The sequence below is a fragment of the Sinohyriopsis cumingii genome, unplaced genomic scaffold, assembly GCF_028554795.1.
Source record: "Sinohyriopsis cumingii isolate HCF-2022 unplaced genomic scaffold, ASM2855479v2 utg001870l, whole genome shotgun sequence".
In the NCBI taxonomy this organism is placed as follows: Eukaryota; Metazoa; Mollusca; class Bivalvia; order Unionida; family Unionidae; genus Sinohyriopsis; species Sinohyriopsis cumingii.
In genome coordinates, this window is record NW_028316076.1 from 764,038 (window position 1) to 779,942 (window position 15,905).

At 35.1% G+C, this 15,905-nt stretch overlaps 1 protein-coding gene across 1 annotated transcript in view; it reads left to right on the forward strand.

The window, feature by feature from the left end:
- The window catches only part of LOC149771402 (mitochondrial inner membrane protein Mpv17-like), a 28,997-nt gene extending 13,995 nt beyond the window's left edge, over nucleotides 1-15,002 (forward strand). Inside the window, exons 4-7 of the mRNA XM_089948495.1 lie at nucleotides 95-190; nucleotides 2,890-2,922; nucleotides 9,679-9,731; nucleotides 14,450-15,002. Of these exons, the coding sequence (XP_089804621.1) occupies nucleotides 95-190; nucleotides 2,890-2,922; nucleotides 9,679-9,731; nucleotides 14,450-14,528 (261 nt within the window). The 3' untranslated portion in view covers nucleotides 14,529-15,002. The remainder of the gene's footprint in view (nucleotides 1-94; nucleotides 191-2,889; nucleotides 2,923-9,678; nucleotides 9,732-14,449) is intronic.
- Nucleotides 15,003-15,905: the final 903 nt, after the last annotated feature.

Here is a 15,905-nt window from a genome sequence, read left to right on the forward strand (position 1 = left end):
GGCTGCTATACAGTTGTCTTAGTAACCCTTACCATCAAATTTTGAATTTGTCAGACCCCTTGTTGCAGTTTTAAAAAAATTTCTTCCATTTCAGTGTGTCTTCACACCTCTATATCTTCTGTATTTCTTCATCGTAATGGGTGCCTTAAAAGGAGATAGCTGGGCTCAGATCAAAGCGAAGATACAGAAGGTAATCGTTAAAAAGCCTAAAAAATATGTTTCTGGTTTCATACAAAACAAAGCATTTGGTTGGTCAATTGGTAGAGTGTGATTTGGATTTGTAACATAGCTTTAACAGTTTTTCAGTGATATTGCTCTGATATCTGCATCTAGCACTGGGACATCATGCTGCTGACATGTAGCATGATGTCCCACACAGTTCCGTTATCCTGACACCCAGCCCACCAGCCCCAACACTAACCTCTTAATGTTGGGTGCCTAGCAAGGCAGCTGTTATTACCATTTGTACAAGTCTTTGGCATGATTTGGCCTGTGTTTGAAACTGTGACCTACTGCATCTGAGGTGGACGCTATAACCACTAGGCCACTGGAGTGGTCCAGTCAATTGGAAGAACATTTTTCTTTACTAGTATTTAGCTAACCTAGTTTTAAGACCAGGCAAGGACCAGGCAAGGTTATGGTCCTTTGTCCATCATCTGGCATTCATCCAAAATTGCTATTTTGAACTTTTAAAAAAAATTATGGATCAGTTTCAACCAAACTTGACAGACAAAATCCTGGTAAAAAGGTCTTTCTGGTTTTTAAGATCAAGATCCACAGTCAAATATGGCTGCTGTTTCTAAAATTAGACAATCCTTTAACACATTAACCCCTAGCAATGACTTTACAGGACAGTTGCCTACTGCCGAGCTCTGTACCATCATGGTCATGCATGATACACTAAAGTTGGTGGTATTATAGGAAGGTAGACAGATGTAGCTCTACAATGATACCAAATAATCTGGAATATCTAGTTGCACTACAAAATACAGATAGAAAAACCTCATTTTTTGGATCCGACTTTTTTTTACCCAAAGTTCGCCTGTGGTCAGAATCCGATTTTGTGTCAGGATTTTAGACCTTTTGGTCTCAGATTTAAGGCAAATTGGTATGAACTGCAAATGGACAGATGAGCCTTTGCAAAAAGTAGGATAAGATGGGCATTTGAAATAAAGAGTGGTCTCCATACATAAATAATGGCTCTGTTTAGCACAAAAAAAGGAAGTCCAATGTTTACCCTTCTGCTCATGCACGAGTCAAATAGCCAACGAAAAATGATGTTTCTAACACAACTAGGCAGTATGTTATTGAAAGATGACCGGGGATTTGGTGTTTTCGAGTCTATTCAGAAATAGCTTTCAAAATGTGTTTCCTACTCGCTTTTCAGGCAAAAATGACAAAAAGCTTCAGGGGTTAATGTGTTATACAGTATATTATCCCAAACCACAGCTTGAAATGACTTCATTCCTCAACAAAACATATCCTGGCATGGAGATCATTTCAAGTCTGAGCACATGATGTTGCTCTGCCATAACAATAGAAAAACAGAAATAAATGAAGAAAGTACAATGACTAAACTTGATTGAAAGCATTCTGGCATGACCACCTCCCATATAAATGATGCCAATCTTTCATTAAATATTGCAGCTGTTACTAAAAGTAAAAAAAAAAATGTTACGGTCTTGTAAATAACTATTAAGTTGAATTTTACCAAATCTGACAGCGAATTTCCCAGCATGATTGTCTTGCAGACTTAAACAAAAAATGATGATCTGCCATTAAATGAGGCTGTCGTTACTAAAATTGGAGAAACATTTGTTTTAAAAGAGAACAACAATCTAGGTCATAGATTCAAACCCCGGCCGAGTCATACCAGAGATTTATAAAAATGGTACTAACAGCTGCCTCACTAGCCACTCAGCATGGCAGCCAAAAATTGCTGTAAACATGCAGCCACTCACTCAGGGTGAACACAGAAGGTTGAATTACCTCAGCAACAACAAAATTCCACAAATTGCACATAACCAGACATGCATATTTGGTATGACACAGCTAATGCAATGTGATTTTCTAATGATGGTGAAGACAAAACTAATGTAATATGGTTTCTAGTGACTGTCACAATACAACTAATGCAATGTGGTTTTCTAGTGACTGTCATGTCATAGCTGATAGAAAATGATGCAGTCTTATTAGCACGACTTTTTAGCACAACTAAAATCCCACTTTTTGTTGGATTATTATGAAACTTAATTGTGTAAAAATGCACATATCATTAAATCACTTTGCTCCAGCAAATTGTTAGAAATCCATTATCTCTTGTGTCCTGCATCTGAATGCATTCTAAGATAAGAATCTTGTGAAAGCAACTTGTACTTTAGTTTTTTCATGGATTCCTGTAAAACTTGGTACATATTATAGTCATTATTTAAATATGCACATATTGACAAATCATTGTTTTTCATTCATATTTAATGGGTTATTGTCCATTTTATAAGAGTTATTGTCATGTTTTACTTGTAGCTGAATGCAGTGCATGACAGAATTTTAAGAATACTTCTTGTCTTGCAGTTTACAATGGATTGTAGTAAAACATGGTACATACAACAATGGTTATCATTTCAAGATATATATGCAGACCAGTCATTGTAATTATCATTTTTTCAAAAGGGTTATGACCTTTTCTAAATATAGATTCGTATCCATGATGGGGTTTGGGTGGCCTGCTGGAAGGTAGGAGCATATTGTTCATCATTCCTCTTGTTTACATAAATTATAGTAAAGTGAAATTTTGTAAGAACGTTTAACCACTTTATATATATTTTTGCACCTGTCTCGATAAAGTTGAATGTCTAATTTTTATCACATGGATTGCATATTCTTTTTCAGGATTATTTAGATGTGCTGCTTACCTGTTATAAGGTAGGTGTTAGTATGCAATTCTAAATTGGGTTGGAATTACCATCATGTGATTTCTTAGTAGAAGGCAGTTCATCGGAGTCATTAAAGTGTACTATGGTACAGTGATTTCTCAGTAGAAGGTAATTCATCAGAGTCATAAAAGTGTACTATGGTACAGTGATTTCTCAGTAGAAGGTAGTTCATCGGAGTCATAAAAGCATATACCAGTTCATTGTTCTTTCAGCATAAGCTTGTTCTTTGATTCCCAAAAAGTGTTTTATCGTACAATGCTCTCTCTCAGTTTAAGGTAGTTCATGGGAGCCATAATAATGTAAAATGGTACAGTGATCTGACAGTTTAAGGTTGTTCATAGGAGCCATCAACGTGTACCGTGGTACAGTAGTCTCAGTATCAGGTAGTTTATGGAAGCCATAAAATTATACCCTGGTACAATGCTTTTTCCATAGAAGATGGTTCGTGAGAGCCATACAAGCTACTGTGTGTATCACAGTACAGTGCTTACTCAGTATAAGGTTGTTCATGATAGCCTAAAATGTGTATCAAAGTACAGTGCTTACTCTGTATAAGGTTGTTCATAATAGCCTAAAAAGTGTATCACGGTAAAGTGCTTACTCTGTGTAAGGTTGTTTATGATAGCCTAAAAAACTGTTTTATGGTACAGTGCTTACTCAGTATAAGGTTGTTCATGATAGCCTAAAATGTGTATCAAAGTACAGTGCTTACTCTGTATAAGGTTGTTCATAATAGCCTATAAAGTGTATCACAGTACAGTGCTTACTCAGTGTAAGGTTGTTCATGATAGCCTAAAAGGTGTATCAAAGTACAGTGCTTACTCTGTGTAAGGTTGTTCATGATAGCCTAAAAAGTGTAACATGGTACAGTGCTTACTCTGTATAAGGTTTTTCATGATAGCCTAAAACATGTATCATGGTACAGTGCTTACTCAGTGTAAGGCTATTCATTATAGCCTAAAAAGTGTATTATGGTACAGTGCTTAATCAGTATAAGGTTGTTCATGATAGCGTAAAAAGTGTATCAAAGTACAGTGCTTACTCAGTGTATGGTTGCTTATGATAGCCTAAAAAGTGTATCATGGTACAGTGCTTACTCAGTGTAAGGTTGTTCATGATAGCCTAAAATGTGTATCATGGTACAGTGCTTACTATGTATAAGGTTGTTCATGATAGCCTAAAACATGTATCATGGTACAGTGCTTACTCAGTGTAAGGCTATTCATTATAGCCTAAAAAGTGTATCATGGTACAGTGCTTACTCACTATAAGGTTGTTCATGATAGTGTAAAAAGTGTATCAAAGTACAGTGCTTACTCAGTGTAAGGTTGTTCATGATAGCCTAAAAAGTGTATCATGGTACAGTGCTTACTCAGTGTATAGTTGTTCATGATAGCCTAAAAAGTGTACCATGGTACAGTGCTTACTCAGTGTAAGGTTGTTCATGATAGCCTAAAAAGTGTACCACGGTACAGTGCTTACTCAGTGTAAGGTTGTTCATGATAGCCTAAAAAGTGTATCATGGTACAGTACTTACTCAATATAACATTGTTCGTGATAACCTAAAAAGTGTATCAAAGTACAGTGCTTACTCAATATAAGGTTGTTCATGGACTACATAATCAGCATCAAGGCCATTTTAATGGGATTCATGAATATGCTAGTGTTAAGGAGATGATGGAGTGTATACAGAGGTCCTTTATGGTGAATGAACAGTATCAAGATACAATATAGGATTCATGGTCATGCCAGTGTTACAGGAGGTGTTGGCATATACATATGTCCATTACAGTGAAGAAACAATATCCAGATACAATATAGGATTCATGGTCATTCATATTACAAGAGGTGTTGGAGAATACAGTGGCCCTTTATGGTGAATGAACAGTATCAACATACAATATAGGGTTCATGATCATGCCAGTGCTACAGTAGGTGTTGGCGTATACATAATAATAATAATAAGGCTGTATTGATAGAGGGTGACTCATTTGTCATGGACTATTGTGCCTTGAGGCCCTCTTAAGGAGAGTATAACAATGCACATTATATGAAGATAGCAATAATTCCTGTTTATTTTTGCATGTTTAGTATTAAAATACTAAATTCCATTATCTGTTAGAAGCACATACATGCTCATGATATCTCTTCTTAAATACTCTAATATTTTCAGCAGATTTTACATATAGTGGAAGCTTGTTCCACATAACTGTACCAGAGTATCGGAAGCTCTTTTTAAATTGCTCTGTTCTTGGTTTTGGTGCTAGAAGGTTTCCATGTAATATTGATCTCAGCTGGTATTGTGTTGAAAAAGGCCTGAATAAGTCCTGAAGATACTCTGGTGCCATTCCATGTAGACATTTATATAAAAGACTGCCTTGTGAAAATCTATCCTGTCATATATTGTGAACCATTTGAATTTTGTAAATAATGCTTTTGAGGGATGATCAATAGATGCATCTAAAATTACATGTGCTGCTCGTTTCTGAAGTTTATAAATCCTGTCAAGCTCAGATTTAGCACAGTTTCCCCATACATTTGAATAATAATCCATTGTTGGAAGAATATATGACTTGTAGTATAGATTTCGAGTTTCCATAGGTAAATATGTCTTGATTCTGCTGAGTAGGGCAGTTTTGGATGACATTGTTTTACAGAGCTTATCAGTATGGTCATTCCATAATAAATTATTATTTATGGTGACACCTACAAGCTTTTCATGTTTGACATTTTCTAAGGGATGATTATTTATTGCAAGAGATAGTTCTGTGCTCCCTGACTTGTGTAGCTTTTGTGATGTCCCCAAAATCATACATTTTGTTTTACCTTCATTAATTACCATCCTATTTTTTTTGTGCCCAGTTTTGGACTCAAATAAGGTCTGAGTTTAATCTCATTTGGATAACTTCATTATCAGAACTAGATGTATACAAGGTTGCATCATCTGCAAAACAATCTGTATTTGTGGATTCATTATTTAATGGTAGATCATTGATATAGACAAGGAAGAGGAGAGGGCCAAAACTGAGCCTTGAGGGACCCCTGAATGAATAGTGCGAATTTGAGAGCTAATATTGCCAATGCTTACTTGTTGAGACCTTTGGTTTAGATATGATCTAAACCAGTTTAAAGAAGGATTGTCAAACCTGTAACAGTTCAACTTTTGCAGCAGAATTTCATGATCAACAAGATCAAAGGCTTTCTTGAAGTCAGGGAACACAATCCCAGTCATATGTCCATTATCCATTTCCTTCAGCCTAAGATCAGTTAATTTGGTACGTTCTGTTTGGCACAAGTCACTGAAGTGATACTTTCTAAATCCTGATTGCGCTTTATGAAATAGAGAGTATGTTTCAAAATATGTATAGACCTGAATGGCTACATGCTTTTCAAATAATTTTGACAATACAGGTAGAATTGATATTGGTCTGTAATTCCCTGGATTCTCCTTTCTTAAAGATAGGTGTAACCTTTGCACATTTCAGTGTTGACATCAGCTATGTTGCAGAGTGATTGGAAGGGTTTGCAAACTAAATCATTTAAGAACATTTCTTTATCAAACTGTTTGAAGTCCATTTATTGTATTTCAATGTGTTGACCATTTTTAGATGATTTTGGAACATGTCTAGTTATACAGACTGGGTGGTGGTCACTCAGTGCATACACTGGCACATTAATTTCACTTATCTTTTCAGGTTTATTAGTATAGATATGATAAATGATAGTAGCAATTTTATCCGTTATTCTAGTTGGGATGTTAATTAATTGATTAAAGTTGTAAGTTTCAAAGTGATTTATCCATGTTAATGGTGGAGTTTTCAAGTAGTCAATGTTAAGATCACCTAATAAGATAGATTCTAAATCTTCCTTTCGTAATGCCTTTTGAATTTGCACCTCAGATAATTAGCTGTGGAACTAGGTGGCCTGTAAACTGAACATAAGTGTATTGGCTTTGATCAGGCAAGGGTTACTTCGATCCACATACTCTCTACCCCAGTAGTCTCTAGATCAGCATGTATGTTATAACTAATGGAACTGTCTACATAGAGAATACACCCCCCATGGATTCCCTATCATTTCTTTCAGAGTTAAACCCCTGTATTTGGAGAGCCAAATCATCAGTATTATCAGAAAGAAAGGTTTCACATAGACCTAGAATATTGACTGATCTAGTTTGCTGTAATATTTACTTTATCTCATTCAGTTTGGGGAGGATGTGTTGAATATTTAGGTTGATTACTTTCAGACCTCTTTTGAAGAGGTCAAGGACATGACAATTTTTGATCAGAGGATTGATTTTCAATCAAGGTACTATGCAATGTATTGTTTTTAGACTTGACATTTCTTTTCATCGCCTTGATTATTTACATAAACACGTGAAGACGATAACATACAAGATCCATTTGTTGTACCATGACCACATGTAGTGGATACATGAGAATGTTCAATATGAGACTGATTTACATACATACAAGAAGACATTTATATATTACGTACATGAGGAGCCTCAGAGGGAGAAGTAACTTGAACAGTATCACATAGTTGTTTACATGTTAACAAGTTACACTTTGTACACAAATCAGATAGTGCCTGAAATCTGTTTATAGAATTATAATTATTACATTGAAAATTATACACATATTCTAATGCATTTTGTTGCTGGATATGTGTTGCATAAGCCTGCATTTCATTGCCTTCTACCTATTGGTATGTGCACAACTTTTGTTTATGTCCTAGTTCGTTACAAAGATGGCAACGAATCTGTTTTCCATGCAGACATCGCTGTGTTACATGACCGTGCTCTCCACAGTACAAGCAGTTTTCTGACTCATGCTTATCCTCTTTAATGTTTTATGTACTGGTCTATATTCTAAAGGAGCAAGGCAGTACCTTCGTTGGACAAGTGGATTCGGTCTCACTGGTATAACTGTTCACTCGACTGTCTTTGAAGAAGGTCCTATATTGCGGAACAAAGAGCATTTGGAAATTTTCACACAACGTACTTAGGGTGCCATTTAGTGGAGTCATAAGTACATCCCTTCTTGCTGGTAGACCTGAGATGATTATTTTACATTCTCTGTTTTTGGACCTGATAGCATACAACAAGCTTTCATAATCATCCTCAATGCCCTGAGGAACAAAGGTCCTTTACAGTGAAGGAACATTATCCAGATAAGATATTTTCATATTTTTTACCTATTTTTATCTTTAAATCTTTTTTATATCTTTAACCTATTTTCATATCTGCAACTTATTTTTATATCGTTAATCTATTTTCATATCTTTAACCTATTGTTATATCTTTAAACCTATTTTTATATCTTTAATCTATTTTCATATCTTTAAACCTATTTTCATATCTTTAACCTATTTTTATCTTTAAACCTTTTTTATATCTTTAAACCTATTTTTATATCTTTAACCTATTTTCATATCTTTAATCTATTTTAATATCTTTAACCTATTTTCATATCTTTAAACCTGTTTTTTATCTTTAACCTATTTTCATATCTTTAATCTAATTTCATAGCTTTAATATATTTTTATTTTATCTTTAACCCATTTCCATATCTTGAATCTATTTTTTTATCTTTAAACCTATTTTGTATCTTTAATCTATTTTCATATCTTTAATCTACTTTCATATCTTTAATCTATTTTTATATCTTTCACCTATTTTTTATCTTTAAACCTATTTTCATGTTATTATTCGGTTGGGCTACTCACAAATGAAATTAAAACTATTTGACCCTGACATTTATGGTGGGGGAGGTATGGCATCCATGTGTCACCCACCCATCCTACATTGTAACTGTCATGGATGGCATCTTACATTGTAGGACTGTGGGTCCAAGTATTATAATGTTAATCTTTGGAACCCTCTTCCCCTAATCCCTATATCCATTTAGCCCTAATTTTAATTTAATTTGAAACCTGCTAATTAGCAGCAGTGAAAGTGCTGTAGTCCCCTATGTTCACCAAGGTTGATTTTGAGATTCCCCACTGTTAGGTAGGGGTCAACATAAGAGATCTTACTCTTTTATACATTTTTGAACATTTCCTTCCTCCTCAAGAGATTTTAATTGGTTTTATTTCTGGTCATCCTATTGTTCAACTGGTATGTGTCTGAAGTTGTGTTGGTCAATTCAGAATACTTAGTAATTCAGCTTGTGAAATATTGTCCACTTCAGAAGACATGCCAGATATTGGTCTATGAATTCAGTGGCCCCTATGTTTCATATGTTTCTGATATTTTCAGAATTCTGCCATTTTGAACACAACAGTTGCATGTGAAATACTGGTGACACAACAGACCTTGACTTAACATACATGCAACATTTTCTTCCAGGTCTATCTCAAATATAATTTTAAAAAATTATTTTTCTTGTGAACAAATCCCAGATATTTACTGCATGAATCAGTCAAAATGAATTCATTCAATTTTCAGAAGACAAAAAACCACCAACATTTTTATTTCATTTTGTAGCCATAGAGTGTGTATGCCTTCTGTTTCATTGTTTACATTGGTTACTTTGCACATAACTCAATTTATAGGTGTTGAAAAAAGAAGTTCTCCATACAGTTTATAACAAAATAAACACAGCTTGGCCTGATCACATTGTTACGTTCTGACCTCTGGAAGTCTTTGCTACATTTACCAACTAATGCAGTTGCAACTTATAACTGATGAAAATCTGGATTGATATGCATCATTGATTTCATTTAATGTTTCTGTCTTTTACAGATATGGCCACTTGCTCAAGCATGCAATTTCACTTTTGTACCTGTCCAACACAGGTAAGGACTCATAAATTGCCAATCTGAAGCTTATTTGCACTCTCTTACTCTCTTCTCAGTAATATAAATATTTTTTTTTAAATGATCTGTCGGATGTAAGTAACTTAAACTCATGTTGCATGTTCAATACTTAAGTACCAAAATAATGTCAAATAAATGTACAAATATAATAAGGTGTGAAATCTAGCTGAGTTTGGTAATGATAAGAGTCCATAACTAGGGAAGTGTGCCATTCACTCCACTGCTATTAACTGAACACCATACTCTTTTACCAGTCAATTAGTGTATTATTTATGATTATCAGGTAAAACAGGTGTTAAAATTGGATCTAGTGTGTATGTGGTGCTTGTGGCTGAAACTTTACCTTTCATTAGTGAAAGCACTAGTTCATGTACTCTGTAATACAATGACTGCAGGTGTTTAACTACTAGGCAATGTATCAGTTTAATTGCAACAGATCTGGTTGGTAAACTTTACCTAATGCCTGACTGAAATATTCAGGAGAAAAGTGCCACATGGGACAGGATAGAGGCATGGCACACTTCACCTAGTAAGGAACTTCTGGTAATAAAGATATGTCTGTATTTTGGACAGTATTCCCGTTGTATGAATACTGAAATCTATTTTTGGTAATAATGTTATAATATGTTTTGCAGTTTCCTATTCACTTCCTGAACAATTGTTCTTTAATTACACATGGTTTTGAAGAAATTACTGTTTAATGAGCTATAGCTTGTATGTAAGGCTGGTACGTTTTCTAGATTCTTATTTAAATGTTACCTGTTACCTGAAAGAATATTTTAGAAGGGTTGTTCCTTTTCTCGAAAGACGGCCAGTGTGGGTATGTGAGAAAGCTTGCCAGTAGCTTCTTGTGGGTCGGTGGTTTTTCCCGGGTTCTTCCTCCACCATTAATACTGGCCGCCATGCATAGCCTATCGTGTGCTGAAAAATGGCGTTAAACCCCACAACAACAACAACATTATCTCGAAAGAGGAAGGTTCTGTACCATCCTGGGTAAAAATACATTTTGATAGAAGTTACTTCTGCAATAGGCAAATGGAGATTTGATCTATCATGAATCGGCCTATTACTTATCTGTTTGTCATTGGTGGAATCAAGACTTGCAGGTATACAGGAGTCGTATCACTATGCATTTTAACCTGCAGGTATCCAGGTGTTGTATCATTGTGGATTTTAAAAGATGTTCTCATTTTTGGTTTATAATATCTTATAGAAAGTAATTGCCAGTTTGTTGTGTCCACTATTTGATGTAGATTTTGTTGCCCCACAAACAATTCTTCCTCCTTCGCTTTGAATTCCGTCTATTTCATCTTTTTCATAATGAGTGCAGTTATCCCATATAATATTCCTGTACTAAAAAAGCAGTCTTGTAATGGTGAAATAAAGAGGTTTCTAAGACTTTTCAGTCAAGTGTGAGCTTCCAGCTATGTTATAATAGATACCCTTTTCCACACTTTTGTAATTATGTCCTGTATGTGTGTCTTCCAGTATAGGGTTTCATTGAGAGATATATATAAAACTTAGTAAATATGCTTAAATCTCCCAGCTAGAATAAGTTCATTATTGGGCAGAATTGATGCCTTGTAAAGGAAATATCTGGGCACATGCTAATTTATATATAAAGTTCAGTATATTATTATCATCCATTCATCAAGTAAGGAGAAATGGGCTCTTTATTTTTCAGTTTAGTAGCAACACTAGAAGTTTTCAGATTCATTGTAGAGGGTGCTACATCTTTGACCTGTTGTCAACAGTTTAAGTTGTTACTGTGTTTTGTGCTGTCAGTGAACTTCAATTCAAACCTAAATTCACGCATATGATTTTTTTTGTGTTGCAAAGAACATACCAGTTAAAAGCTGATTCCTATTCAAATTCTAAATTGGAAAATGAAAGTGGAATGGTGAATAATATTATTTTTGCTGCATACATTCTAAACATTCATTATTTCTCAAAATCAGAATTAAAAAATTTCAAACATTGTTCAAATACTTTGGTTTTAATTTTGTATGCAGTAAACCTAGCAAATTGTATCATAAATATTACTTGTTATAGCTATCATGTACGAGATGTGGTTTTGCCAGGAAAGATGAAAGTAATCAGTTACATGATGTGCATAATATTTATAATTGGTAATCAAATTATTTACATGTCGTTGGTACATTTGGTAATCAACCTGTTATTTACATGTAAGAGAGCAAGGCAGTGGGAGCCGATGTTCATAACTGCTCTGCATGATACTGAGCTCTCCTTTGAACACATTTCCCAATCACATTAATATTTGGAATATAAGCTTGCTACCTCCCAAATCCAGGTTGGCTAAAAGATGAAAAGTTTGAGTCTACATCATGTAGACAAAGGGCAATAACTCTTGCCCATTGCATTTTTATGCTACCAGTGGGTATCACTAGTTTTTAAGTTTCACTCTCTTGCAGTCAACATTGTATGAAAGCCTGTCAGTCTGTGCCAATATTGGTAGGAATATGACTCATCCATCCAGAAATTTGAGTTTATATTTTGTTTTATTCACTCCAATACAGGTGGTGTACATTATATTTTAAAAATTTACAATAATTTTGTGAATTTGTCACTTTCTTGGATTTTGTTTAGACTGCATGGTATGACATGCTATCCATGGTGCATGTTGTGATGCAGTTTTGCATACACTGCCTACTTTATAGTGATACATGTTGATGAAGTGTAAAAAACTCATTGAGCTCAAGGCCAAGGAAGACATGCAAGTGTTGTACCCTGCATGTACAAAATGTACTTCATTATTACCATGCTTTGTGTGTGCCGAATATCCATGAGTGTATGGACTGCATTTTTTCCAAAAGTCAACCAGGGCAAAGAGAAGAGGAAGGTGATACAATTACAGAGATCTTAGTGATAAATCTCTCTCTTATGGCTATATAAACGTATTGCGATGTGGATTTTAGTCGTAGATCTGTTTGTCCTGACTTGCCAAAGTCAAGCCAGTACCAAATGGACTACTTTTCACACAGCTGGTAACAGTGCCAACCATACTACTATTTAATCAGCCGTCTGTACCTGTATGACACATTAACCCGGCAGAGCTGGCTTACCGTATATTCCTGGCTTATGCAAATGTAAGTTACTGTGGCTTACACAGAGATGATGCGTCATCTATGCCACCAGAGATAATTTCCAGATATGAAGGCAGAAACAGATAGTTCCTTACTCAGATACAACCACAGTGTGGATTGTGTTAAGCTATAAGGATGCTGTATTGTCCAAGGCAGTGCATGACCATAAGGTCAAGGCTTTAGTAGATACTGATGATGAGGAAGATATTCCACACTCCCAGCTGCATCTCCAGCCATTGAAGACCAGGAAGATTAATGACTGCCTGTCAGGAAGAGTCTGTTATTAGCGGATAACGAATGCCATTATCTGTATAAGAATTTAGAAGTTGTCAACATTCTGCACCACATTGTTTATAAAGTTGCCACAAATGTGTTTATGTCAAATTCAAACTTGCTCAGAACACTGTTGTCACATCGTCAATGTTTGATTTGGCCAAGTTTGCAAAACTCTGACTGGCAGAAAAATTGACAAACAACATGCCAGGAAGTTGACAGCCCAAATGTCGTTACCATCAACACACGATTCAATGGCAAATGCATTGTCTGCCATTGCTGATCTTTATCTGATATACAGTGATGTGTGTCTGGCTTTAAGGGTGACTGATTTTCTTGCTGTTGAGGGCAAAATTGAAGAAATTCAGATGCAGGCAGCTCAAGAACTGAAAAGTGTCTGTAGTGACTTAACTAATTAAACATGGACCACCAAATCTTCCGAACTGTATATGCTGGTTTGGCAGTTGCTCCATTAGTGTTCCCATCTTCACATCAAAATACAAATAAGACACATTCCCTGCAGACTTAATGACCTGGCCGGTGTTCTCTCCAGAAAGGGTCAGAAAATTATATGGAATGGTCCCTTCATCTCAGGTTTTTTTTTTTTTTTTGATTTGTAAGCTTTAAGCATGTCTGATAATTGGCCTTTTTGTGACAAGGTGGAACTACAAATTTCTTAAGTTGCACCAGTTCCAGACCCAGAAGCTTGGGCCATGGACATAATGTCAGTCAGCAGAGAAGGTCTGATGGGCATTTTACACGCCCACCCCCACCCCCCATGTTCTTAGTAATGAAAATAATACAGAAAATATGGGTCAGAATTGCAAGATTGTCTCAGATGGGACAAGTCCTGGGTCAACAAGCCACTCAATCTACATGTTTTTGAACAAGGTTGAATGTCAGTCATTGGGTTGATACATTCCGTATTTGGTGTAAGACTGTTGCTTCAGAGATAACTAGTCCAGCTGAAATATACAAGTAAACTCTGCCTCCTTTACAACGTATTTCATCAGGCCTATACTACTCAAAATCTTAGCAAAGGGGAAATCTATGAAAAAAATATATTTTCCACCCAAAATCAGAAATGATGGATAAATCCTAAATTCAAATGGTCACTATACCATTTCACACATTCTGAAAAATGGTGATAAATGTACATGTAGTGATGATCCTGTCTTGCAAATTGTGTTGTGTGATGTTCACAGAAAACTATATTTAATGTTTAGTTGCAAAAAAATCTAATATATACTTCTGCCATGTTCACAAACAAAAGTATAAAGTTCTTTAAATTTTTGCAGTAAAGATTTTATTTGCTTTCAGAGTCCTGGTAACAAATTTTGTGGCAGTGGGATGGAATACATATCTCGCATGGAAATCGGCAAGTGACGACAAGCCATGAAGAAGGAAATTATTGCTGAGTTTCATTGCTACTGTAAGATATTGTGAAGGGCAGAAGTAGGTTATACAACTGCACCATGTATACTTTGCAGGGAATGGAAAATCTGATCAGTAAACTGATTGTTGTGTACAACCTGTTGCTTTACAGTCATATAAAGCTGCATTTTGACGGAGCATGAAAATCACATGACTTTTAATACTTCATTGAAGAGAGAATTGCACGGAATGGGGAAGGAGACATGAATTGATTATATTGTGCACAAAAATGAAGCAGTTGGGAATATTTGCTTCAGATCAGCCATAATATTGTGCATGTTTATGAAATATTTTCCATTGGATTAGGGGCCAGTTTTTGGCTGGCAAGGACTTCCTAAACAAAGCCCCTAATTGGATTAACAACAATTTGTTTTTCACAAATTTACTCACTCAGAAAATTTATAAAATTAAATAAAAGCTAAGAGAAGATATGCAGCCACTCATACGTGTCTTAGATCTATATGCACTCTCAGACTTAATTGACACTCATATGTGTCTTAGATCTGTATGTATGTACTGGCAGCCAAAATTTCAACTTAGAAATTCTGTGTGGATTTTATAACCAATAGATAGATCTTTATAAAACTAAAAGAACAAAACAAAGATTACATGTCTACCTCGTCTGGTTCAAAAGTTATGGGTAAAAATATTCTCCATAAAATGCAGAGATTTTCTTCAAATTTGTCAAATTGCATAAATGGCCAAATTAAGTAGTTGATATTATCGAAACTAATTGCAGTTTAAGTCTGGAACTTTCCAGATCTCTTACATTCTATACAGAGACATTGCTCAATATTTTTGGGAACTCAATTATCGGAAATAACAATGTAACAGACCCCCCAAATTAACGATTGTTGATAGCATGCTTGTATCATCATAAGTGGTGATATCTTCAAAAGAATAGCTCGTAGACGAAAACACAAGTCACGTGTTTAATCAACACACACGAAGGTAACTCCTTCAAGACCACTACAGAATAGAGAGTAACAGTTGTCTTTCTTAGATCATATCAACATCCCTTTTTCTCTAACGAAACTAATTGAGATCTAAACAAAACATCAATTTATGAACAAGTTAACAGGTTATAAAATTTACAGTTACAAAAAGTACTGGCTTTGGATTTTTTGACTTAGATAAAAATTATTGACTAGACTTTAACTGAAAATGATTTAAAGAAGACAGGATTTTATACTATGCAGTCATCAAAATGCAATGCAAATAAATTCAACTAATTTAGCTAACAATAACTGTAACACTTGAAAACATTTCTAGATCACTACAGGGGATTATTATGTCCCTCACAACTGCATAAAACTGACTCAAAACCTCACATAGTCTTTGA